Below are 25,000 nucleotides of genomic sequence, written 5' to 3' on the forward strand. Positions count from 1 at the left end.
ATGGCATAACAAAGCGAGAAACACACACACACACACATGCAAAAAAAACCAACTATGTAACTTGGCAGGCAGCTCCGAGAGCCCTAGGGCAAAACGTAAGCAAATATCCCAGCCAACAAAAGGCGATGGTGGGTGTGTGTGTGTGTGGGTGTGAGTTGTCGTTTCCGTAAGTAGAAACGAGCCCCTAACAACAGGTGTGTATGTGTGGCTCTGCGTAACGCGCGTTACGAGCACAATTACGTTACGCGTTACGCAGCTCTTCCCTGGTTTGCGTTAGAAAGGGAGTATACAGCGTGATAGACCTATAGTGTGTATGTGTGTGAGTGTGTGACAGTCAAAAATGTAGACCAAGAAACTGTAGTGCCCGCTTACCGCTACACAATATCTACATTACGGTAGCTTCCCCTCTCGGCAGAGGGAAGCTCTTTTGTTTTCGAAAACGAGCCGAAAATATAATACATGAGGTGAGTACCCACCAAACAAAAAAAAAAGAAAAAGAAAAAAAAACGATTTCCCTAATTCCTGCGCCCGATACATGTGGTGTGCACACTAGGCGCTGTTATCGGCTGTTGAAATCTTCGCCTCGGCTCGGCTCATCCGTTATGCGTTACTACCGCTCGCCTGCAACGTTACACGATCGCCGCTTGATGAACGTTTACAGCTCACCTTGCGGTAGCGCTGGCTTCCCTTGGTACGGATGGCCCAAAAGCAGCACACTGGGGAGTGGGGAGAAGTTGGTACTGGTTTTGCTGGTTGCTTTCTCCCCTCCCCCCTTTTCCTTCCCTCCGGTGACGCGCGCATCGCGATCCGTGGTTTCGTATGTGGTTTAACCGCCTGCTGCTGCTGCTGCTGCTGCCGTTCTCTAGTCGCTCTTCTGCTGACAGTACAGCTCCTTCAGCGACTTGAGCTCCTCGATCAGGGCCTTGTTTTGGTTCTCCAGCACCGCCACCCGGTTCTCTAGGCACTTGATGTACTCCTTCTTCTTCCGGCGGCACTCCCGGGCCGCTTCCCGGTTTTTCTGCAACCGCATCTCGCGCTTGCGCGACTGATCCTCCAGCTGCACGTTGCCGCCCATGACTGTGTTGGGAAAAATATCTGCTCAGATGGGTGTATGTGTGTGGATGTGTTTTCCGGAAGAAAAGTGTGCGCGCGTTGATGAGGAGAGGTTTTTGGTGCAAGGGGAAGGAGTGGGGATTTTGTGTGTGAATGAATTTTGGTTTTTTTTCCAGGATGAGGACGTTGCACGTGTTAGTAACGATGCATGACGAACATGATATGGGGGTGTTATGGATGGTATGGTTGGATGGGTGTATCACGACCGTGATAGAAGGGCCGGTCGGCCAGGGGGGCCGAATTTGAAGGGTGGAGGGAAGCAGGATGGCAGGTGGGACAACACATTTAGATGCAAGTATTATATTATTATGCGGAGACGTTCATCGGTGGAGCGGTTCCGGTATCGCCGGACGGCGTAACGCGGCGTTACGGCGCGTAGCACAGACGCAGCGGTGTATGGGTGTATGAGGAGGTTTGCGGAACACGTATACACATATGAGATGGCGCAGGATGAAGCGGACGAGCCAGTTTGTTTTGGGTCCGAGTGTTTTTTGGAGCGGGGGAGGGGGGGGGGGGGGGTTCGAACGAAGAGGAGCGAAGAGTGGGTGGCGAGAGATGATGTTTTGTTACGGTACAAAGATGGTGGATGGAGGCGCAAAGCAAATGAGCGGGTGTTTGCGAAACACGACAACACCGGACGACACGCAGGTTCGTTAGTAGTTAGCGGTTAGTAGTAGGCGCCGTAGTAGCAACCGTTGTGACAGTTGCGGAGTGCGATAGTGCGAAATGAGGGGAAGACAATGGAGACAATGCAAGAAGAACGAGCGTGTGTGGGAAAATGAAATTCCAAAATAAAAAATGGAGCAAAAGAAAAAAAAACAAAAGAGAAAAAAAAGAGATAAAGAAGAAAAGAAAACTCATCATTATACAAACACGCACTACTGGCGAGTAACACTATCATCCGCTGGCTGCTGTGCAAGACCAGTAGCCTTTCGCAATCGGGATGCAGTAGTAGTAGTAGGAGGAGGAAGCGGATGCAGGGGGGGGGGGAGGAGGGAAGAGAGTTTAAGGCATGCAATTTTTACTATTCCAAACGTCAGTTCTAAGGACTCTGTTGGCTAGGGTGTAGTAAGAAGAGGTGTAAGTTTACATTAGTTCAGGAAGCATCTCGCCATACGCTAGCTGCTAAAGTAACGCAGAACAAAATTACTGTAACCTCAGGCTGAGGAAGACGGCCATAAGGAAGATAAAAACAAACGGCTACTGAGTAACAGGCATTACTAAAAAAAAGTGTAAATCAAATATTACACCATTACGCATTAACATTACTACGAGATAAAACTACGATACGAGAAAGAACGAAACAGAAAAAAAAGTAAAAACTTGCAGCACTATTCCTAGTGATTACACATACACACACACAGGTCTAGAAGGAAACAGGGATAGGGTGGTTTGGAATTTTGGAGCTAAAGTTTGACGGGCGGGCGCGGGAAAGGCGGTGGGAGAATGGAGAAGGGGTACGGTTGGAGGCACGGTCGTATACTTACGAGGTACGTAAATGCCCTCCGGCTGGGAATATTGCACCACACCACCACCAGGTGCCGCTATCGTGTGCAGGCCGGAACCATCGCTCGTTGTGTTGGCTGTGGTAGTGGGGGGAGGGGGTAGTATATATATTTATATATATTTATGTATCGCACAGTTGACACTGGTCGGTTGGTAGTATTGCAATTTTGGTCAGTTTTCGGTGTTTGCGCAAATTGATTTCGTCCAGTTCGAGAACAAACGGATGGATGAAGGTAGCAAGGGGAAGAAGGGGGCTTGGGAGTAGTGTTAGGTAAATCTGATTCAGATTCATGAATCTGAATGAATCTTTGAAATAATTTAATGAATCTGAATCTCGGATGCAAAGATTCATTAATCTCCAAAGATATGAATCTCTAAATATTCTTGAATTTCAAAGATTCATGAATATCCTAAGATTCATGAATCTTCAATGGATCGTGAATCTCGAAAGAATCGTGAATCTCTAATCTCTATATTTAAAGAGATTCATGAATCTCCAAAGATTCGTGAATATCTAAAGATTCGTGAATCTCGGAAGAATCATAAATCTCGAAAGATTCAAAGATCATCTTCAGAGATTCAAGAATATTTGGGATTCAAGAATCCCCAAATATTCTTGAATCTCAACGATTCATGAATCTCCAAAGATTCGTGAATATCTAAAGATTCGTGAATCTCGAAAGACTCATGAATCTCGAAAGATTCAAAGGTCATCTCCAAAGAGATTTATGAATCTCCAAAGATTCGTGAATATCTAAAGATTCGTGAATCTCGAAAGACTCATGAATTTCGAAAGATTCAAAGGTCATCTCCAAAGAGATTCATGAATCTCCAAAGACACGCGAATATCTAAAGATTCGGGAATCTCGAAAGACTCATGAGTCTCGAAAGATTCAAAGGTCATCTCCAAAGAGATTCATGAATCTCCAAAGATACGTGAATATCTAAAGATTCGTGAATTTCGAAAGATTCATGAATCTCGAAAGATTTATCAATTTCAAAGATTCATATATCTCTCAAAGATTCATGAATATCCAAAGATTCATGAATCTCTAAACATTCATGATTATCTAAGGATTCCGGAATCTCAAGGGATTCATACATCTCCAAAGATTTATAGAGCTTGAGCTTCCCATTATTTCTCTTCTTGGCGTTACAACCTACGAGGCCATGCCACTCAGGAGATTCCCTGGAATCATTGGAGATTCATGAATCTTAAGAAAATCATTAATAATTGAAGAGTCGATTCGAGATTCGAATCACTCATCACTGAACATTCATATGAATAAATTTCAATGAAAGATTCATGAAACCGAACTCTACTAGGGAGGAAGATTTTGAATGTTTTTGTTTGCGAAATTTGGCACATCAATTGGGGATGGTCAGAAAATGGTTTTTATGGTCTAAATACTCCTTTTTTTTACTCTGTTTTCCTCTCAGGATGTCTTACACGTCCAAATAAGTAGCTAGGTTAAGTTTGATGTAATGTTAAAAAGGTTTTGGTATTGGTCAGGATCGTCCACGGGTGACTAGGAGAGGTGGTGGTTTGATATAGGTGAGATGAAGTGGACAAATGGATCTACCCAAAATCGATGGTCTACGTCTGCAATAGTTCAACACGTGTGTGTGTGTGAGGAGTAAAACAATGCTACCAATACAACTAATGCATTCCCCCTACGAACGGATAGGTCTAGAGTCAAAATCGAATTACATTTCTGAAGTGAACGGAGAGCCGTAGTAATCCGGCTAATTTGGGTAAATACAGAAAACGAAAAAACAAAAAATCCACAAGCGCTATCTAAGCTACCGGGAAACTGGCTAATGGTTTTGAAGAGTGAAAAAGTGTGAAAGAGAGCGAGCACGTGAGCTTCCGAATCGACATCATTTATCATAACAAACAAACAAACAAAAAAGCACACACAACTAGTTCCGTGCCGAAACAGCCCCCTTGCCCCCAATGACTAGTTCTACACTTAATTAGTCTAATTAGCTCGCAGCAAAGCAATGAAAGAGAGCAACGAAAAGTGGAAAGATGGAACCATGCGAAACGCTAATTAACAAAACCAAAAAAAAAAAAAAATACAAAAATACTGTTCACAGACAGAACCTCCTCGTGAGAGATTTGAATGGTAGACTAATTTTAAAAATAAATTCAAACAAAACCACGAGACTTGAAAGGATAGTGATGGGATAGGAAAGTACTAAAAAATATAAGCTAAACAGGAGTTGTTAAATAAAACGGAACGAACGCAATGGATTGCAAGATTTGAAATAAACGATTAAAACTGAAAAAAACAAAACCCAAAAACTCTAATCTAAAAAAAACACTACAAGGATTCTAATAAGAAATGAGAATTCTTTTCGATCGACGCAGTTTTCCGCCAATCGTGCTCTTAAAAGAAAGATGAATTTAACAGTAGAAAAAGGTGAAAACGGGGTCTGGTTGGGATTTTTGCTGATTAGTGAATGCAAGCTCCGTTTTGTTGGTGGTTTTGTGGAAATTTTAGAACGTAAAAAAAGGGGAACAGATTTGTTAAGTTGCAATCCCCCGCGCGTTGCGGTGGGGCTGGCCTTTCCGGTTGACCTTTTGCGTCGGGGGAGGGGTTTGGAGTAAAAAAGAAACCCCCCACCATGTCCTCGAGGCTCAATCACACAGACACAGAGACATTCGTTCTACACGCCTCATACTGTCGGCAGCTCGACAGCAAACAAAAAAAAGGGAGAAAACAGGAGCCGACCCTCTTAGGGGAGTTGGGCGGAACGCGCGTGGGAACAGACGAAGGCACTCGACCAACCACGTGAGTTGGGTGCGTGGTCGGGGGGGTTTGGGGGTGGGGGGAGGTCCACTAGGCGAACGAACGCCCGAACGTACCGATTTCCGCTCCGCCGAGATCGCTCAATATCTTACGATAGGATGGGCGCCGGGTCAGCAGGTCCCTCCGCTTCTTCGGGGACGCCTCCTCGTCCGACAGCGTGTCGTCGCTGTTGGTGTCGGTCATAATGCTGCCGGAACCGGTGACGATGTGCGGTTCGGGTTTGATCTTCCGGGACAATCATGAAAAACAAAAAAAAAAGATGCAGAAGAAACATGTCCATTACCACCGCCGGTCCGTCTGGCGCTGCTGTACGATCGTGCGCAAGAGCGCAGCTTACGTGTATGGTTTGCAAATTGCCCGTCGTCGTGTGGATCACGGAGTTTGGTTTGTTACACACTAATAGTACGCTGCGCGCGAGCGGCACGTTCCCTGTTGCCGTCTGTATGACCGACTGCTGGTTCTGCTGTATGACGGACTGCGCCTGAAAGGAGGAATGGAGAGCGTTACGACAAAAAAAAACAAGAAAACCGCATCCGACAACGTTGCTAGCTTACCTGGCCGGGCGATTGGGTCGACAGCAGCTGGACGATGTTGGTACCGGACGCGGTGACTGCGGCAGCCGCCGCCGGCACCAGCGTTACCTCCGGACCGGCCGCACCACCGACCGGTACCGAGCTGTTGTTGGCCGACCCGGACCCGAGCGCTCCCAGGCCGCCCGGTGCACTGCCCGCTACCAAGCCCGTCACTCCCTTCACACCGCCTCCTCCTCCACCTCCTCCACCACCACCTCCTCCTCCTCCTCCGCCCCCTCCACCACCTTCACCGGTAGAGGCTGCCACCGTTACTGCCGTGCTGCTGTCGGCGCTGCCGTTGTTGGAGGTACTGATTAGCTCGCTTTGGTGCTGCGTTCCTACACCGGATGGGGGGCCACGACCACCACCACCACCACCACCACCGCCACCGCCGACGGTTACCACCGCCTCACCGACCGTCGAACCGGTTGCGTTCGGACCGGTACCACCACCGAGCGGATCGCCTATCGCCGAGGAACCGTTCTCCTCGACCATACTACTGTCCATAATCCGCCCGCTGCGTTGCGCCTCCCCCCGGGGCGTCACCGTGCCGGTACCGGCGGTGGTTCGTGCGCGCCCTCCAAGCTTTCCCGGTCCCGGGCTGGCTGGCTGGTGTGCGGCAATGCGTTAAACCCCCCTTACCCTTTCCCCGTTGCAAAGGCCGTTTTTTTCACTTTCGCACCAAGTACGCGCGCGCACACGCAGACACACACGAGTTGCTCTCGATTAGCTTAGGTTTAGTTGCGTACTTCTAGTTTCTAGTGCGTACTTTTCTCTAACTACAGTGTAAATCAAATTTAGCAAAATAATAAAATTGGCCAGTAAAAGGCTTTCAATGTCTTACACCGGCTCACGGAAGGGCAAACAATGTTTTTTTTTTGTTTAAATTTATCCCTATGCACTCCTAGGCGCAAGCACCACGGAGGACGAGGTGGAGACGCACCTGGCTCACCTAGATTCGCACTGCTCTTAAGTACCGCCCGTTTTACACACTGTTTGTTTTTGCGTTTTTTTTTTTCTATTATTCACCTGACCAGACTGGAGACGCTCAGTTCGGGGGGCTACATGGTTTCTTCTTCTTCTTCTTCTTCTTTGCCGTTTGAATAAACACACACACAGACACAGACACCTTCGCACAAAATACACCTCTAGAGCATGGCCGGACCCGGACCGGACACCGGCAGGACGGAAACCGTTTTTTCTTTTTTTCTAGCGATGCACGCAAATCATGGGACGCCGTCGAGCGTTTTTCCCTTCGTGACGCTGCGTCTACTCCGCGCGTTTCCGAGAATGGTCTCACCACCGCCGACAATGCTACAGAGCGGACCGAGCAAAGGCCGAGGCGCAACAAAATAATAAAAAAATAAAATCAAACAAAACCAAAACTGGCCCGCGCAAGGACTCGGGCGACTGCACTGTCACTGCACGGCAAGGCACCCGCGTGTGGCGCGACTCGCCTACCAACACTCCAGTTCGGGTTTGCACGGTCACATCTACACACTACACAACGGTGCGCCCGTGCACGATACACAGCGGCACATGTCCCGGATGATCCTGCTGCTGGTGCGTCCTGATCGTAGCGCGCTGCTGCTGCTGCTGCTGCTGCTGCTTCTGCTGCTGGTGCTGCTGGTGCTGTTGCATTACTGTGCCACCGTCGATGGTTTCATCGGCTCTTAGTGAGCATTTCGGCCGACTGCCAAGGGCTAGAAAGTAATAGAAATCAAAGAAAAAAAAATGCGTAGATTAGAATAGATGGCAGCGTGGTGCTTATTTATTTCGCAGGACGCGCGTAGGGGCGACACGATCATTGGGAGTCCACTTATGCATGGACCGACACTCGGTGGTTTTGGGTGGGAAAATATGCTGATGCTTACAAACTTCACTACGTAGTTAGAATCCAACCCGTTGGCGACCATTCCTGGTTTCGATAGACACTTTGATCGTTGATGGAATGAAAAGTGAATGAAAAAGACGAAAGAAAGCACCGGAAGTGGTGACGAGCAGCAAATTAAGGTGTTGAGTTGGGGTTGATACTAGTGATGGGAGAAATGAAGTTTTTGTCGGATTCGATTCCGGCTAGCTCCGCAGTTTTCTGGAATCGATTCCGGATAGTAGGTCCGGAATCAGTTTCCGGAATCGGCTCCGGAATCGGAATCGACTCCGGAATCGGCTCCAGAGATGATTCCGGAATCGACTCCGGAATCGGCTCCGGAATAGGAATTGGTTCCGGAATCAACTTCGGAATCGGCTCCGGAATAGGAATCGGTTCCGGAATCGGCTCCGGAATCGGAGTCGGTTCCGGAATCGACTCCGGAACCGACTCCGGAATCGGTTTCGAAATCGAAGTCGGCTCTCGAATCGAAAATGGTTCATAAATTAGAATCGGCTACCAAACGGAGTCAGTTTCGGCATCGCCATAAAAAAAGGCGTTTGGGTCCAATCATACTACTTATTGATAACCGCAAAAATCCAAATTTACTTGTAAAAGATCCATTCTCATGGAGATTCCCGGACTGATTTCGCTCCGGAGTCAACACCGGAATCGGCTCCGGAGCCAACTGCGGAATCAGCTCCGGAGCCAACTTCGGTATCGGCTCCGGAATCGGCTCCAGAATCTTCTCCGGAATTGGCTCCGGAATTGGCTCCGGAATCGACTCCGGAATCGGCTCCGGGATCGACTCCGGAATCGGCTCCGGAATCGACTCCGGAATCGGCTCCGGAATCGGCTCCGGAATCGGAATCGATTCCAGCATCGGAATCGGCTCCGGAATTGATTCCGAACACGGAATCGGAATCAGGTAGGTCCGATTCCGAGCTCCCACCACTAGTTGATACTACATCTGAGATACAGGAGACCCTCGACAAACGACGATTTTGATGTGAAATCTGTTTAAGATATCGTTGAGATAAACATTTTTGCAATTTCGTCAAATTCCATACTTTTTTAGTCTGTTCAAGATGCGAATGTCTTGCTTTCTCCGAATATCGGTTAAGCTGCATATTCGATTTGGCTGTTAAGATTCTTTAGGAAGAACTTCTGAATGGCAGTTCATCAAAAAAGTATAGGCCAAGGGATGCACGATGTTCCCCTATAGTTTCTTAGATACTCCTCCATAGCAACAGGTTTCCCCTAGGCAGCTCTCACTGTAGCCGTAGGTCTCCCAATGTAGATTCACTGTTGCTGACATGTTGCTTATGGTGTTTGAAGTTTGAAAGAATTTTTTTTCACGCCGACAGCAGTGTGATATGCAAATTCATGAAGATTCGTGGCAACTCTGGCACTTGGAGCGCGTGGAATGTATCGCGTTACCGACTGTGGGAATAGAACTAATACATACTTCAAAAATATGTTAGTTTGCATATTCTAGCTTACGACTCATCAACTACAGTAGAGAAATACAACTACTTCGATGTACGTGTTGCTCTTGGTTCTATTCTTTGGTCCCAAATACAGGATAACTAGAGCATACTCTTCTTGTAATAAAACAGACTCAGACAACAGATCCTAGACGCGATTTGCACTCAAAACTCTCGTCATATAAGAGATATAGAAAAAGAGAGAAAAAGACAGTTCTCTAGGCACGGCTGATAGGAATGATGCACTCTAGACAAAGTTATCCGTATCACTGGGTGTTGACCTTGAGGGAACCCATCTTCCGCTGGCGGGTTATCGGCGCCTACAATTGGCAACACACCCGCTCAAACTCAACTCCAAGTATGACAGAAACTAATTAAATAAACATCTTTACTGGAGCAGAATGTCATTGTGTGAGTATTTTGTGTACAGAATGTTGGGGACTGATATTGTGTGGTGGTTGGAAAGTGCGCAGAATGCCAGATGAGTCCAATGCCCCTGGACTGGTTGGAGTTGGGTGGGAAAACTATCCCAACCTTGAAAGCAAACAAAACATCCCCCCGACCCCCGAGTGCGTGTGTGTGTGTGTGTGTGTGACGGTGTCCTTCAAGTGTGCTATGCTTGTTTTGGAGCTTCAAGATGCCTGCCCATCTTTGAGACCTTTCGAGCGATGAGATTAAAAGGTCATGGCATTAAATTGGAGATGGCGTGTACTCCAGCCCCATCCCACCCTGCAACTAATGCTCCCGCGTGTTGCTTGGGGGCGAAAGGGCACAAGAGCTTTCGGGGACGCTGGAAGTAAATTATTCCACCAAAGGTTGCGTGACACAGTCCCACAGACCGTAACCGTTGGGGCTACGGAGCCGCTCTCGGGGAGCATGGGCGATATATGGGACTCATTAGCGATTACGTCCAAACCAAGCTGCGTCCAGGTACAACAAGAGATTAGCGATGTCAAACTCATTTCGCGGTCCACACCTCGAAAGACCTCGAGGGTCGCAAATTTGACCTCTCTGGCCATAGTCTGAGGTATAAGACAGGGGAAACATGTATGTCCGGCGATGCCTCGCGCGCTACTACTAGCCAACAGTGCACTTGATTGGAATTTTACCTGCCCACTATTTGGTCCCAGAACCACAACGCGCTGTTAGAAGAATTTCCGCACATATGGGCGCATTACACCGTCAACATTCCATTGTATGGCATGGGGGGGGGGGGGGGGGGGGGGAGGAGTTAGGATACAATGATTATAAATAAGTTTCCATGGCCTAAGATGGGGTTTCACTGAGCGGTGCATTTTCTGGACCGATTCCAACTAATTGCAACCTAACGCGTGAGTGTGTGTGTGTGTGTGCGATTCCAATGAATGAACGAGAAAGATACCGGCTGGTGGGACAGGACAGGCGAGTTAGCAAGCACACGGTACGATCCGCAAGAGTTTATTTACACCTTAGCGCGAAGCGTGCTGGCGCTAAATTGTGAAGCCACGCTGACTTAGAGTATCGTTGCGTATTTTTAATGTCTTCCCGTCTTCTAGAACCTTCTTGCCACTCGAAGGTGGAAGAATTCAATCCTCCATACAAGATCCTTCCGACAATGTATACAAAACTGAGATCCCAACAGCCAGTGCCTACTCTCGCTAAACTCGGAGTTCCTCAGGAAGAAATCTTCCTCACGGCGCTCGGGCCACACGATAATGTATACAACACTTTGCGTCCCCAAACCTCTTGCTTAGCAGGTCCATGCTCCAAACCCGAAACCTTTACACACCTGATTGGTTGGAGCAATAGTGTCTAAAATCGGCCTAATCAAAATCTCACACAGCCTTCGCTGCTTCGTCAGCGGATTTGTTTTCCCGTTCCATTCTACCGTCCCAAACTGTTGATACGCCACAGTCTGCGCGAGTAGTCTCTTCCGCTGTATATGCTAATCGTTCGCATCGATTCACGGTCACCTCTCATCAACACAGCGGAGCTCTCGATTTTGTTCCCCCTTTCAGGCGACGGTGCCGCGTAGAGCCTTGCTCTGAGCTACTCCGACTAGTCGAACTCAAAAAAAAAAACGGAACCAACCTTTTCAAACCCCACCCACAGACCCGTCAGGGCGTGTGATGCCGTTGTCCTGCGCTATTCTACCAAAAATCCCGAAAAGTATGCTACACACCACGGCACGCACACACACACACACACACACACACACACACACACCAGAGTTACAAGCCGTACTTAGTGACTCATACAAAAACAAAACATTAGAAAACGCTCCAGCTTGTAAAGCGGGAGCAGTGAGGCAGGAGCACCCGGGACACCAAGCGGAAAAGAAAGAAAGGGGGAAAACTTTTGCTCGTCTTGTGCAAAATGGTCTTGTGAAGCAGTGCTACTTTCTTCTGAGTTCACCGTGTATCTGTCTCTCTCTTTCTCTCTCTCTCTCTCTCTCTCTCTCTCTGTCTCTATGTTTGTATGTGTGACTAACATCAGCTCTTGCTTGGTGGTGGCGTGCGCTGTGCGTGTGTATGGCGTTGATCCCATATGTTTTCAAGGCTGACACCCCTCCTTGGAACCCTCCACTATCTGTCTCTGTTCGAGCAGAAGAGGGAAAGTGAAGGAGAGGAGCAGGGTGTGGTAAGCGTGCCCCGGCCTTCAAGGACATTCGGATGGGGATTGGGGGCGAGTAAAATCATCATCTGCACTTTCTCTCAGCCAGTTAGTCATCCGCCCTGCTGCTGTATAATTAAACAGCTTCTGCTACGAGCAGCTGACCCTGGGGCTGGGCATGCTGTGGAAGAGTTGCTTGAGAGAGAAAGAGAGAGAGAGAGAGAGACAGAGAGAGAGAGAGAGAGAAAGGGGGAGAAAATACGCTCATTTGCATTACAATCCTGGCCAACATGACTCAACATGTAAAATGAGCGTAAGCAGTTCGTTCCCCAAAAATTGATCAAATAGTAGAATCAATAGCTGAACCAAGCGACGAAGAGCCTCCCCGTTCCGCGCAACGTTCGAAGCCGAAAGAAAATTGTCCGACACTGTTGCGCCTTCTACTGTCTGTGTGTGTGTGTGTCTGTGTGGATGTTTGCGTGCACTGGGGCTGTTTGTTTATACATAACCTCTCACAACCGTACGTAAGCAACCGTGCTTCGCTGCGTCGCTGGGGCCGCTGACGTAGCAACAGCAACATTCTACGATTGGGACCCGACCCGACACGGCGAGCGCGATAGCAGCCACATGCATGTATGTATGTATGTATGTATGTATGTATGTATGTATGTATGTATATATATATACATTGGCGATGGCGAAAAATAAAAACGGACCGTGTCACGTCATCCGCATCGACCGACCGAACACACCGACGTGATTATCAAGACGAGATGAAAGATAATCTTGGCCGCGCTTGGGATATAGCTTGTCCGAGGGGAGGGGAGGGGTAGGGGAGGAGGGCGAGACTGTTTGTCCAAGCATTCGAGGGGGGAGGGTGGAGGAGGGAAGTAGGGGGGGGGGTTTCTTTTCGTTTTGCTCGCGTCTATTAGCGTACGCAACCCGGGTTTCGTCGTGTTCGTGCGCTCGATGAAGGTGAAGGTGTTGCGAGCAAGCACACATGGGTGGGGAGGTTGTGGGGCGCAAATTCCAACCCTGCTCGAACGCACCAATCAATGCGAGAAAACTGATGCGTAAGACCAAAATTTTCCACTTTGGTAGGGGGAAACGGGAAGGTCGAGATGTCGAGAAAAATCTTGTGTGAGTGTGCCCGGTAAGCTGATTTGCGAAATTGCGAGAAAGAGAGATCATATAAAGAGAGAGTGAGAGAGAGAGAGAGAGAGAGAGAGAGAGAGATAGATAGAGAGAGACAGAGAGATAAATTCAGCACAGCAATTTTGGGCGCAAAAGTGTACGAAATCACCTTCGACACACAAAAATCCAAACGCGAATCTGTGTCAGTCCATATGGCAGGCTGGAGCAGCTTGTTTGATTTGTTTTTTGTTTTTTTTTTTGGTTGCATTCCCACCAACACCATACTCCAGGTTCATCGTGCTACAAGCAGTCTATGATTGTAATTTTAACATTAGCTGTATTTTGAAACAATAACATAATAAGACCCCTTACAGTTGCCTTTGATCAAGATATGATAATCCAAAGCGACAGCAGCGTATATCGTTTATGGCCTTCTTCTCCGTGAAGCGTGCCTGCCTACCTAAACTCTAAACCATACTTGGCCGTTCTTTCGCCCCCAAAGCATGCCGAACAGGTGAAGCTATCACAGTCCAATGCCCCAGAATGGCCATTTCAATACGACAATACCACCGGCAAGGGCTGAAGTTATCGAGTCCTGTCAGCGCTGCCCCACCCGCTCGGCGGGATAATTAATAGCACGCTTGCAATCCCACGAAGAAGCCAAAACCACTTCCCGGCCAGTATGCGTCATCCCTTCAGTGATGACCAGGAATAGTGATGATGCAGTTGTGCAAGCAGCAGCCCCATCAGAGCACTCTAGTTATTATTTGGACTAAGCACCATGCTCCGCGCTGCTTGCTGCCGGTGTCTTGCTGCTTTGTGCAGCACTGCCGGACCGTAACATTCCCCCGCTCCATTCGGTGAGATGACGTCATTTTTAGCAGTAGAAAGAAAGAAAGAAACACGACGGGAATACGGCACAGCAGGGGAAGATGTTGAGTATAAGCACCCCGTTGATTGATATGTACAAAAACTGGGAAAGTTATCTGGAGTTATCCCCGTTCGAAGTTGACGCTCTGCCTGCAGGGACAAACGCAACAGTTGGCGGCATTTGCGCGTCGTCGTATCGAAAATCGGCAGGTGTCACCATACACACAGCCTACGGTTGGAATATTTATCCCATGCTTGCTTGCTGTTTAGGGACAAGGGAACGGGATAAATAAACATTCGCTGCAACTTCGCTGCAGACTTGGTGATGGTTTGCAACCAGCACAGATTATTAGAACTATTTGGAAGGCTGCTGCTCCCTAAAAGGCTTACCCATTGTTTTTCCAAATATCTCCACCGTGTCAATGCGTTCACTGCGGGGCTAACATGTAATTGGAACCTCCGAACACTCGGATGTGCCGAGATGCCGAACATTTGGGGTAGAGTGGCAAACGCTCTCGTAGGCACGTTCCGTTCCCCCCCAGATCGAGATATTTAGGCAACAGGGTCCCCTGGCGCACAAGATCTTACCTACGTGTTTGAGCTGAGATTTTTAAGCTATTCGGGCTGGGTAGTATAGGCGGAGCAGTGTCAGCGGAAAATGTGACCGGTCGTAATTTACAATGGTTTGAAGAAAACGCGAATGTCGAATGTCTGAATGTCTACAGATGCTGTGGCACCATCGCAAGAACCTAAATCCAGTGAGCGACACTTTACGCCGGCTTTAAATGTTTACATTTTAGGCGCAAGATTTTTAGGCTCCAAATGTTTATTCCCGAGCCAGTGAATGAAATTATGCATCACAACCAAAAACGGGGGAAAAGTTGGTGATTTGATCTGTTTTGCAGCGTCTATTGTGCAATTCAACAAACTTCTGCTCGGGGATGCCAAAAGAAATGCTCTTATTTTACTTATTTGAAAGAATTTTCCAACACAAACCCTTATGGACCGGGGGGGGCGAGTTAATTTCGGGGGCGATTTAATTCACTTGAAAACTTTCACAGAATTCACAGACAAATGAGTGTTGAATGGCATTTTTGACGCGATTGTTCAATGGAATGTCAACAATTCCATGTCGTTGATTGTCACCGGACGATATCCATATAGAGCTTGAAAACTTAAAAAAAAAAACGGGGACATGCTCTGCAAGGTCGTACGACTTGACAAGTCTACCACAACACCGTCCAAGAGCTGCTCATGTTCAAGCAAAATAAAATTTAAACTGAACTACAGGAGTTCTGAGTATTTGTAGACACTTCGAATTCTGAATGTCAAACATAATGTGTTTTCATTGAAGAAATCCATCATGTAAGCCAACGACGAGCAGTTTGGGGCAGTATCTCTAACCCACATCATGAATCGTTTATAAGCGTGTATCGTGTCTCTACTCGCGGTGGCCCTAGGTGGTATATTCGATAGATGCGTCGGCTCCTACAACGCCGGACCGAATCGATTCCCAACTGGCACGTAGCAAGGACTTTGACAGAGGCGGCGGAGTAACATGAGTAGAGAACAACACTCTCTTTGTTGTGTAAAGTAGCTCTTTTCAAAGGGGGAGAGGACCCTAAACAATCAGTGGTGTAAGGCCATTAATTAAGGATTAATAAGAGAGGCGACAACTCTTCTTAACAGTTTACACCAAGAGCCTCGCATCCAAGCAGTTAAAGCGGTCCCTGCTCGGGAAAAGCCTGTACATGCCGGCATCACCGCAGCTTATGGAGATATATCTGTTAGTAGATCTTCCTCTTTTGGCACAACACAACCGTCATTGACTGTCGCAGCCTGGTTTATCCTTGCTAGAGGTTTCCCTGGAGGGGACCACCACACAACAGTTACAACGGCACACTCCACAGGACACGCGAACATTTAAGTCTTACTGCACTCTTTGCTGTTGTTGTATTATTATGGAAGCGTTGGGGCTTCGTGGTTCTCTCGTTCGCCTTTCGCACTGTTTGATGCGTTGTTTATAGAGACTTTGAGCTTTGCAACTGCTTTCACAGCTACCACACCGGATGGGGAGGGAGGGATGATCGTAAAAGTGTCATTGTCTGTCGGGGAATGTCCCCTTGGGCAGATAGGTTCCTTCCGCTTCCTCCTTCCTCGAGCTTTGATTGCGAGTGTTTGATTTGCTGGCTGTCCCAGCTTGGGGGGACATCATTGATTGTTGGCAACGGGGAAGGTGGAGAAGCGGGGCACTTCGGTACGCCGGTTGCTAGTAGCGGGATGGTCGGTTTGAGCGGCTTGAAGACACTGGCGGAGCCCACTCTTGTTTGTAACTCTCACACACACACTGGTTCTGTCTATCTTATCGGAGCGAACCGCCAAGCACACACACACAGTAGCTTTTACCTGCCTGTGCGGACACTCTGTACCATATCACTTATCACACTTACTCACTGGGTCAAACGCAAGCAGAGCACCACACTAAGAGTGTGAGCACCTTTGCGCCTCTAGTCCTGCCAAAGCAGTTTACGTGTGCGTGAGCGTGTGTGTGTGCTGTGTTGTTGTGTTGTTGTTTGCGAGCCTCACGGAGTCACGCACGGTACGCGTGACGGGACGGGTCACGCCGTGTGTGCATACACACACGCGCGCGCACCATGTGCCTTCACTCTTTACACACACGTGCACACACACAAGCAGCAGCAGTTAGTCCGGTGTACGGTGTACGAAGGGCACGCACGCGTAAGCCTCCCTGCTGCGGTATTAGTCACACCGCCGACTGGGCGAACGTGTGTGTGTGTGTGTGTGTGTGTGTGGGGGGGGGTCCACCTTCTTTCTGGTCACACATACACACACACAGAAACACTCTCTACCACACGGCAATCGATGAGCTCAGAGCTTCTCCGTGCCGAGCGGGCCAACCCCAAGTGCGAGAAAGGCGCCCAAAGGTGGCGTATGCGTAACACACCCAACACACCCGGAGGTGTTCCCCCTTGCAGCTGGGGGAGTGGGGGGAGGGGGCAAGGAGGCAGCTTCAAAGCCCGTTGCATACCGCGCCAAATGCGAACACGCCAAGCATCCTTATCGTGGCACAGAACGAGCCACCAATTTTTTGACACTCTGCAACCAAGAACAAATACACACACACACACATACGCTGGTAAAACAGCCGCAGCTGGGGCCGTAGGTTAAACACACTAAACAAACAGATAGCCCGTCCAGATAACAAAACACACGCACACATACCACATCGTCGCACTTCTGGACGGGAAGTGTTCGAGTAGTGTTGTATGTGTGTGTGTGTGGGTCGTATCCCCGAGTGTCCCCGTCCTTCTTGCTCCTTTTGGTCCTTCGACCTTCGGTCCACACACACGCACACACACACATTCGCCCACACTTTGACACAAAACCAAACAACAACAATATTACTATCCCCGGACCATCCGCTACTGCTCGAAAGTGTTCCGGGCTGCTGGCGGAAGCTGTGGGTCTCTTTACCTTTTTTAGTTGCGCGCGTGTGTGTGTGTGTTTGTGGCTGAATGTTGCTGAAGAAAGTGAAGTGAATTACACACACCCCAATAGAGTACACGCGCTTGGTAAGCGGCGGAGGGAAAAGTGCTGCCCCGAGAGGACGGAAACACTGACCAACGGAGTCGAGGGTCGTATGTGCGTCCTAGAGCGTGACACACTCACACTCACACACACACACCACCCACACGTCACACCAACAACAACAACAACAATAAAAAACACACAGAAACAGCGTACAAACACACCTCGATGACACTATGCACACACACACACACGTACACACAGGCGCGCGTAGGCTTTGACAGCTTCTTTGCCCGTTGCGTGTGCCTGTGTGCTAATCGCGTGAGCGAGAAGAAGAGCGCACTGGTCAGCAGCACACCATCAACGCGAAACACACACACACACACACCCAACTCACCAAACGTTGGAGGGGTCCGTCTCTGCCTTCTGTGTGGCCCGGCTCCTGTGTCACTGTGAGTAGCTGCGTGTGTGAGTGTGTGTTTTTTTTTTTTGGTTGCTTTTGCTTACACGAAGCGAGAAATCTTCTTGACCACCAAAAGCATCCAGCATGAGCATAGAGGTGCCTGTGTGTGTATTGACGTGCGCGTGCGCTTATTGTTGTGTATGTGTGTGTGTGTGTTTGTGTCTGTGTGCAGAGCCGAAAATATTGGTGTGCTCTGATGCAAGAATCGTGGAAGAAGAACGCGCGCGCGAACGAGAAACAGTAAAGCACACACACACACACACACACAGGTGAAAGAATCAAGGGAACTGACGACGAGCGAAAAAAAAAAGTCACTAATCACACTATTCAACCAGGCTGAAGATAACTGTGTTTTGTTGGTCAAGCGATTTGACAGGAGAGCGTGTACCCCGAACAGTGGCGAAGAAACGGGCCCGGGAGCAGGGAGCAATGCAGCAACACATGGGGTGGGAGCAAAAAAAAAAAAGGAAAGAACGGGAATGCTTACGACGGCAATGCTGCTGGCGACGGGCAACAACACCAACGGCAACAACAACGACAACAGCGACGACGACGACGACGACAACGACGACGATAACAACAACGGCGATGACAGCGGCGACGGCGACGGCGACGGTTCACGCTTGCGAGCAAGCGGACTATTCGTCATATTCGTTGCGAACACCGAAACGGAACTATTGTGGCGTTGTTTTTGACAGTTAGCTCGAACGTCATCGCGCTGCGGCCGAGCCCTGCTGGCCCTGGGGGCCCCGGGTGCGCACGAGCAGGACGGGCTGTGGGCACGTGCCGGAGCGAGACGACCGGCGGCCCAACGCGAGCCAACAATCCGACGGCTGTCTCGTTTTCGCACGTGCGCACAAACCACTCGACACACACACACACACACTGAAAAGCACTTCGCCTGCTAACGAGTTGCGCCAACAACACATGGGCATACACACACGCACTTGCACACACATTCGAAGTAGGTAATGAAAACAGAGTATCTTTTCAGGTACGAAAACAGAGTATTCTCTCTCTCTCTCTTTCTTTCTCTTTCTTTCATTATATCACTAGGCGTATAGAAACACGTCACGAGATGTGGATGGTTTTTTTTGAGCTCGAACAGCGCTGACCGGGGGGAACATCAATGGTGCCTTCGGTGAGTCGAATATTCCATTTCGTGTTTCTCTCTTCTGTGCTCTGGGTTGATGGAACACTCTAGGACACACTGTTCTTTTAATTTACTTTTAATCATTAAAATACTTGAGAATGCGTTCCCTTTTCATCAGCTTTCTTATTAAACCCAATCTTCTGAGTGATTATCTCAAAATCTAAGCCAAAGCAGAGCTACAGCAATCCTACAAACACTATTTTACGGGTGTATCTCTAGTTTTCTCCTACGCTGCTAATGCAGACCGAGAAGAAATCGTTCTTGTTAAATTTCTCAAGCAATTAATTTTCGTGGACTTAAGCCAAAATATAATTGATTTTCGTGTCATTATGCTTTTTTTCTATTGGTTTTTATTGGAATTTTCTCGTAAATCTGCCATAATAAAATGTCGAAACCTCGTGAAAGAAGTATCGCCTATCTCGGAAACTATCTTTTGTGGAATGATACACGTTTAAACTGGAACATAGCTGTGTCTTGCGTAAATTTGGTGAAACAATCCTTCGTGATTGGGCCTTGCATTGGTTGACAGTTTAAATAAAATGCATAAGTTTGTGTGCGTATAAATTCGGGTTTCGATACAAATCACAAAACAGGAAAGGTCTTTGAAAAATTCGAAGAAAAAAAAAACGTATGGAACAGCGCGCCAACTACAAATTAAGAGTAAAACAGTTGGTTCATGCAACCAGTGAGGTGAAACTTTATTCTCAACCAAGGACTGTGTAGGGATGAGGTCAAGTAGTGTAGAATGATTTAATTAGTAGCCCATAGTTCGTTACAGCAGTTTGTCATCTGGAAGTCATTTTCGATTCAAATTTTAATTATGATTTTAATGATGTATCGGAATCGGGATGAATAGCAAGAAAATTGTTGATTATTTCATAAATTTTAAAGGAGGAATATGTATGCCTCTAACTAATAATACATTTTTGAGTGTATGATGAATTGTCTAGGGCTCTCTGCTGCCAAGTGGCTTCCAAGATAGCCAAACCGATTTTGGCTAATATTTGACCCCGTTCCTACACAGTCCTGGATTCTCAACAAAAACGTACCAAGCTGTCGAATTAAAAGCATTCGCGTAATTGTTTTTCAAATAGGACAACTCGATCCATTAGAGATATCATGAACGGCTTTCGCACGGCCTCTTTCATATGCCGCCAAGCATCACGAGACTCGAATGACAGCGGCAGTGTAATGGATAAGTGTGTTGGCTCGTACAAGACTGGACGTAGTGCGATTCCCATTCGGCCAGGGACACACACCGTCTTCTTCCTTATACTAAATTCTCTTTGCCTGTGTTAAACCATTCTCGCCTACACACGCGGTGGAGTGTAACTTGCTTAAATTTTGATAGCAAGTCGCCCATCTAGCACCATGTGCCATCCCCCCGTCCCATGTGAGAGAGAGAGCGTTGCCGAGAAGCGGCCGATGATGCTGCCGATGACGGTGGCGATAGCGCGCGCCCAACGTACGGTATCGGTTGAGGGTGGGGAGGGGGGGGGTTCGCAACAAACAAAAGCAACAACAACAACAACAAAACCCGTCCCCAATCCCGCGCTCCGCACCCCCAGTTGTGTTTCGCGGCCAGTGTGAAGGAATTTTAAAAAGCCGCAACACATCGCAATACCCGCTTGCGGCCGCCGTAGTAGTAAACCCGTAAACGGCCGCGTAAATTAACGCGCTGCTTTGAAGGGGGTGGGGGAAGGCAAAACCCACCTCCCCCCCTCCCCCCTCGCCTCACGGTTGGAGATCGGCTCGAGAGCGACCCTTTTTGGATTTGCCCGCATCTACTTCTTTCTCTCGCCCGCGTGACGTAGGGCAAACACGGCACGTCGATGATGATGGCCATGACGATGACGATGATGATGCTGCTGATCATAATGATGATGATGATGATGATGTCAGCGCCTGCATACGTAATCACCGGATGACGTCATCCATCCACCATCCAGAGCATTCCAGAGCGCGCCACAACAGCGTAGTGTTGGTCCTCGGCACACACACACACACACACATACACACACCAACCGTTCTCTCGGCCGTGTTGGTCACCTTGAAAAATGCGACCACAGCGAAGAGGTGGAATAAACCGAGCGGAGAGGGACACGAGCCCTTTACATCTTGTACTGCTGGATGGTGTAGGAAAGAGAGAAAGAGAGAGAGAGAGAGAGAGAGAGAGAGAGAGAGAGAGAGAGAGAGAGAGAGAGAGAGAGAGAGAGAGAGAGAGAGAGAGAGAGAGAGACAGAGAGAGAAAGCAAGAGAAAAAAGAAAGAGAAAAGCGTTCGCGCGACGGAAAAATGTGTGAAAATCCCCGGGCGCTGTCAAGCTGCGGGCGCGCACAATACGCCACACAACCGAACCGACTACCGAAAATAGCAGGAATTTCGTATTTGGAAGAAGGTTGGTAGATGAGGCGGGGGGGGGGGGGGAAAGGAACGGAACGCTGGTGGATGTGCGCGCACGCACACAGCCAAGCGCACGTGTACGGTGTGTCAAAACTACGGGGTCGCGGCCAACCAGCATCACGTCATCCATGGCGCGGCGTTTTCGCTGGCCGCGCGCGGCAGGCGACCGACCGTGCTTCCTACAGTACAGTTGCCTGTGTGCCGTTTACGCCACGAGCTTACGTCATCGCGACGTAAGCAATTTAGCTTCGGTTCTGCTTTGCTCCCGTCGTCGTGCGCCTCCCCGCCTGCTTGCTCGCTCTCTCACCCGCCCGCTCGGCCCTGGGCGGTGGTGCGTTGTTCCGCTTCGTTTGCGCACCACCAGCGTGCGGGGAGAACGGAGGCCCGAAATGCCCCCAGGACGGACGGGCGGAGGCTGGCGTAGCTTGTGCACGTATCTGAACCTTCTGGAAATGGGGTTTGAACCGGGAAGAGTGGCAAACGTAACCACTCGCACACACACACACACACACACTCACCAACAGCACCGCCATTCGGGCGTCAGCTGGGGGTCATACGTTTGCCGTCAGCAGGGTTCGGAAGAGAGGGAGAGAACTCCTGCCGATATCGGTTTGGGTGTTTGGAGCAATTGGCTTCGCCTTGGCCCTTTTCTTTTCGAAAACAACCACCACCGTATCGAATCCGTGCCGTGTTCTCGACGGTGAGGTCGATATACTTTTATCTTTTCGCTAAATTGAAGGTGCGATAATAGTTGGAGAAGGTTGAAGTGTAATTCTACTTTACATGGTTTGCGAAACATACTGTTCAAAATGGTGCACTGGTCACTTATGATTCACTGTGTGGGAATCAAGCGATCTAGTTCTACAATTACTGGCCGCAACGGTTTCGAGAGTTTGAAAACCGCAACCGACCAATGCGTCCCCAAGACCAGTGCACAAACAGGGGGCATCCATGAATTACGCTAACCTTTTTTCACTGTCCTTGCCGGCCGCTATAAACATGGTAGTAGTGCATCAAATGTCAGATATTGTAGAGGTTAGCATTAGCGTTACGCAGCGACCGCAACAAACAAGGTGGTGGATATGTATTAGTGTTGGGTTTCATGAATCTTTCGTTGAGATTTATTCATATGAATCTTCATTGATGAGTGATTCGAATCTCGAGTCGAATCTTCAAAGATTTACGAGTCTCTAAAGATTTACGAATCTTTGAAAGGGAAGAATGAAGCTCAAATGCTCAAATTCTCTATAGCAAACCAAACAACAACAACAACAACAGCAACAACGAATCTTTTAAGATTCAAGATCTCTAAAGATTCTTGAATCTCTAATGATTCATGAGTCTTCAAAGATTCACGAATCATCAAAGGCGGCTTTAATCTCCTAGGCTTCATGAATCTATGACCTTCATAAGTCCATTAAAATTCATATAACTATAAATCTTTAGAGATTTACGATTTCCAAAATATTGAATTTGCCCAATCCCACCTAAAACTTGCCCGTTGTGTGTTCAAACCTCGCATGGACCTTATACCCGTAGCAAAACAAACTATCCGGCTGCGAGGTACTAGTGATGGGTAATCCGGAGCGGAGTCATGGATCAACTCCGACTCCGGTGCGCAATATATGACTTCGGCTCGGGATCATAATTGGATTCGACTCCGGATCAGTCCGGATCAGTCCGGATCAGTCCGGATTACTCCGGATCACTCCGGACTACTCCGGATCACTCCGGATTACTCCGGATCACTCCGGATCACTCTGGATCACTCTGGATCACTCCAGATCACTCCGGATCACTCCGGATCACTCCGGATCAGTCCGGATCAGTTTTCGTACATATTAGATGTACGACTTGAAAGTCAATGAACTCATCAAGAATTGTCTAAACGATAATGGACAGTCATTCCGGATCCGGAGTGATCCGGAGTGATCCGGAGTGATCCGGAGTGATCCGGAGTGATCCGGAGTGATCCGGAGTGATCCAGAGTAGTCCGGAGTGATCCGGAGTGATCCGGAGTGATCCGGAGTGGGACTCCGGAAAAACATTGTATTTACCCATAACTACGTGGTACTTGCCAAGAAGTCTCGATAGCCTGTACAGGCTGGCATGACCACGTAGGCTATGACCACGCCAAGAAGAAGAAGCTAGTGTGGGTTAAAATCTAAATATCTAGACATCCTAAACAATTATTTCGCGGGCCTGACAGATTAAGCGACTTGCTGATTGCTGATATAACCTATATGAATTGATGACGTTTTGGGACGCGTTAAATATGCAAATTGTGTTATTAGTTACCCAATAAGCCAGCCCGAGCTCGATAGCTGATTTGTGATCGATTAAGAGATGAAACAATGACACTTTTTAGTAAGCATATGAAACTATTTGGAACTGTGCAGCTGGTTAGCATGCTGTGTAGATGCTTGCTAAGAACGTGTAACGAACTGTATAGCTATGAATGCATAACATTTGTCCGACGATTTGGTTCTTGGCAAGGTTGAATGCCCAAGAGTGACCTGGAACTTTGCTGCTGTGCCTGCTTGTTGAACTACTGCGAAAAGCGAACTCAAGCAGCGATCTTCAGCGTGCCAAAACATGTACCGAGTAACTTAATGTGTTTAACGAAACAAAATTTCGAACCTCTTTTGAAGCAACTTTTGAAGCAAAAACACGATTCTACGACCGTCACGTAATTAATGGATGTTCCTTGTAGCCGTGCAAAACGAACAGCCGATTTCTATGCCCATATGTACGTAAATGCGCACACCGGTGACGAACGCACCTAAGGAGAAATGAATTCTTTCCTAAACCGTCAACACAAATACTGAACAGCGAACCGGTCAATGGGTCAGCGAAATGCATTTGCTTATTTTTGTATTTGCAAAAGCGCAGACGGATGGAGGATGCTGGCTACCTGTGGCCATCTTTGCAGGAATGCGCGGGAATCTAAGATGAGGCTTCGCAGTGTATGAGTTTTCGGTTACTGCGTTGATTGGTGCCCTATGGGAATAGAAATTGAATTACAACCGAAAAACGAGTACCTTTACAAACCTTTTTTTTCTCATTTGCTACTCCCTCAGAAATGTGTGAGTTTTGTTGTTTTAAAATCCATTCATCCGCTGTGACGTCTACTGTAGCGCCAAAAGAATTTATACAGCCAACCGACTGTTGCGCCAAGCCCCGTCAAGTCAGTTTGACAGCACGGCCCGCTTGACAGTCCTGTACGGCCACATACGCCGCTCGTGTGAACGGTCGGGCGTTAAACTAACCGGCTACCAGGGTCACAGGTTTGCCGGCAGCGCTCTGCTCTCGCCTTTAGACACCATCGAAGAAGGGGAGCAGGTTCATTGATTGTGCTACTGCTGCTGGTTGTGTTGCTGGTAGGTTTTTGCAAGCAGCGTTGATAGCGTTGTTCTTGGCTCTAGACTATTTTTATTCCGCGACTTCAGGGTTGAGCAACTCCAACATGCCTG

General features: G+C 48.3%; 2 protein-coding genes across 22 annotated transcripts in view; one reads left to right on the forward strand and one right to left on the reverse strand.

The window, feature by feature from the left end:
• Positions 1–9: 9 nt before the first annotated feature.
• LOC3289643 (cyclic AMP response element-binding protein B) lies at positions 10–18,602 on the reverse strand. Of its 18 annotated transcripts, none has more exons than XM_061645424.1 (7): positions 18,460–18,565; positions 7,882–7,941; positions 5,990–7,710; positions 5,773–5,916; positions 5,492–5,660; positions 2,601–2,696; positions 10–1,095 (listed from the first exon to the last, which is right to left on the reverse strand). In XM_061645424.1, exons 3-7 carry the CDS (start codon positions 6,512–6,514, stop codon positions 863–865), a joined length of 1,167 nt encoding a protein of 388 aa, XP_061501408.1. In that variant the 5' UTR covers positions 6,515–7,710; positions 7,882–7,941; positions 18,460–18,565; the 3' UTR covers positions 10–862. The 18 variants fall into 18 exon arrangements, with proteins under 18 accessions (XP_061501408.1, XP_061501419.1, XP_061501427.1 ...); XM_061645435.1 differs by lacking the exon at positions 18,460–18,565 and adding an exon at positions 16,367–17,168; XM_061645443.1 differs by lacking the exon at positions 18,460–18,565 and adding an exon at positions 15,895–17,168.
• Positions 18,603–18,798: 196 nt separating this feature from the next.
• Positions 18,799–25,000, forward strand: part of LOC1272021 (serine protease HTRA2, mitochondrial) — a 23,478-nt gene continuing 17,276 nt past the window's right edge. For 2 of the 4 annotated variants that reach the window (XM_061645393.1, XM_061645383.1), the window contains exon 1: positions 19,029–19,113. The gene's annotated coding sequence lies outside the window, so the exon portion shown is untranslated. Of the gene's footprint in view, positions 18,941–19,028; positions 19,114–25,000 lie in introns of those variants that run through there. The other 2 variants (XM_061645365.1, XM_061645373.1) reach the window with 2 other exon arrangements.

The sequence above is a fragment of the Anopheles gambiae genome, chromosome X (assembly GCF_943734735.2).
Source record: "Anopheles gambiae chromosome X, idAnoGambNW_F1_1, whole genome shotgun sequence".
NCBI classification, from domain to species: domain Eukaryota; kingdom Metazoa; phylum Arthropoda; class Insecta; order Diptera; family Culicidae; genus Anopheles; species Anopheles gambiae.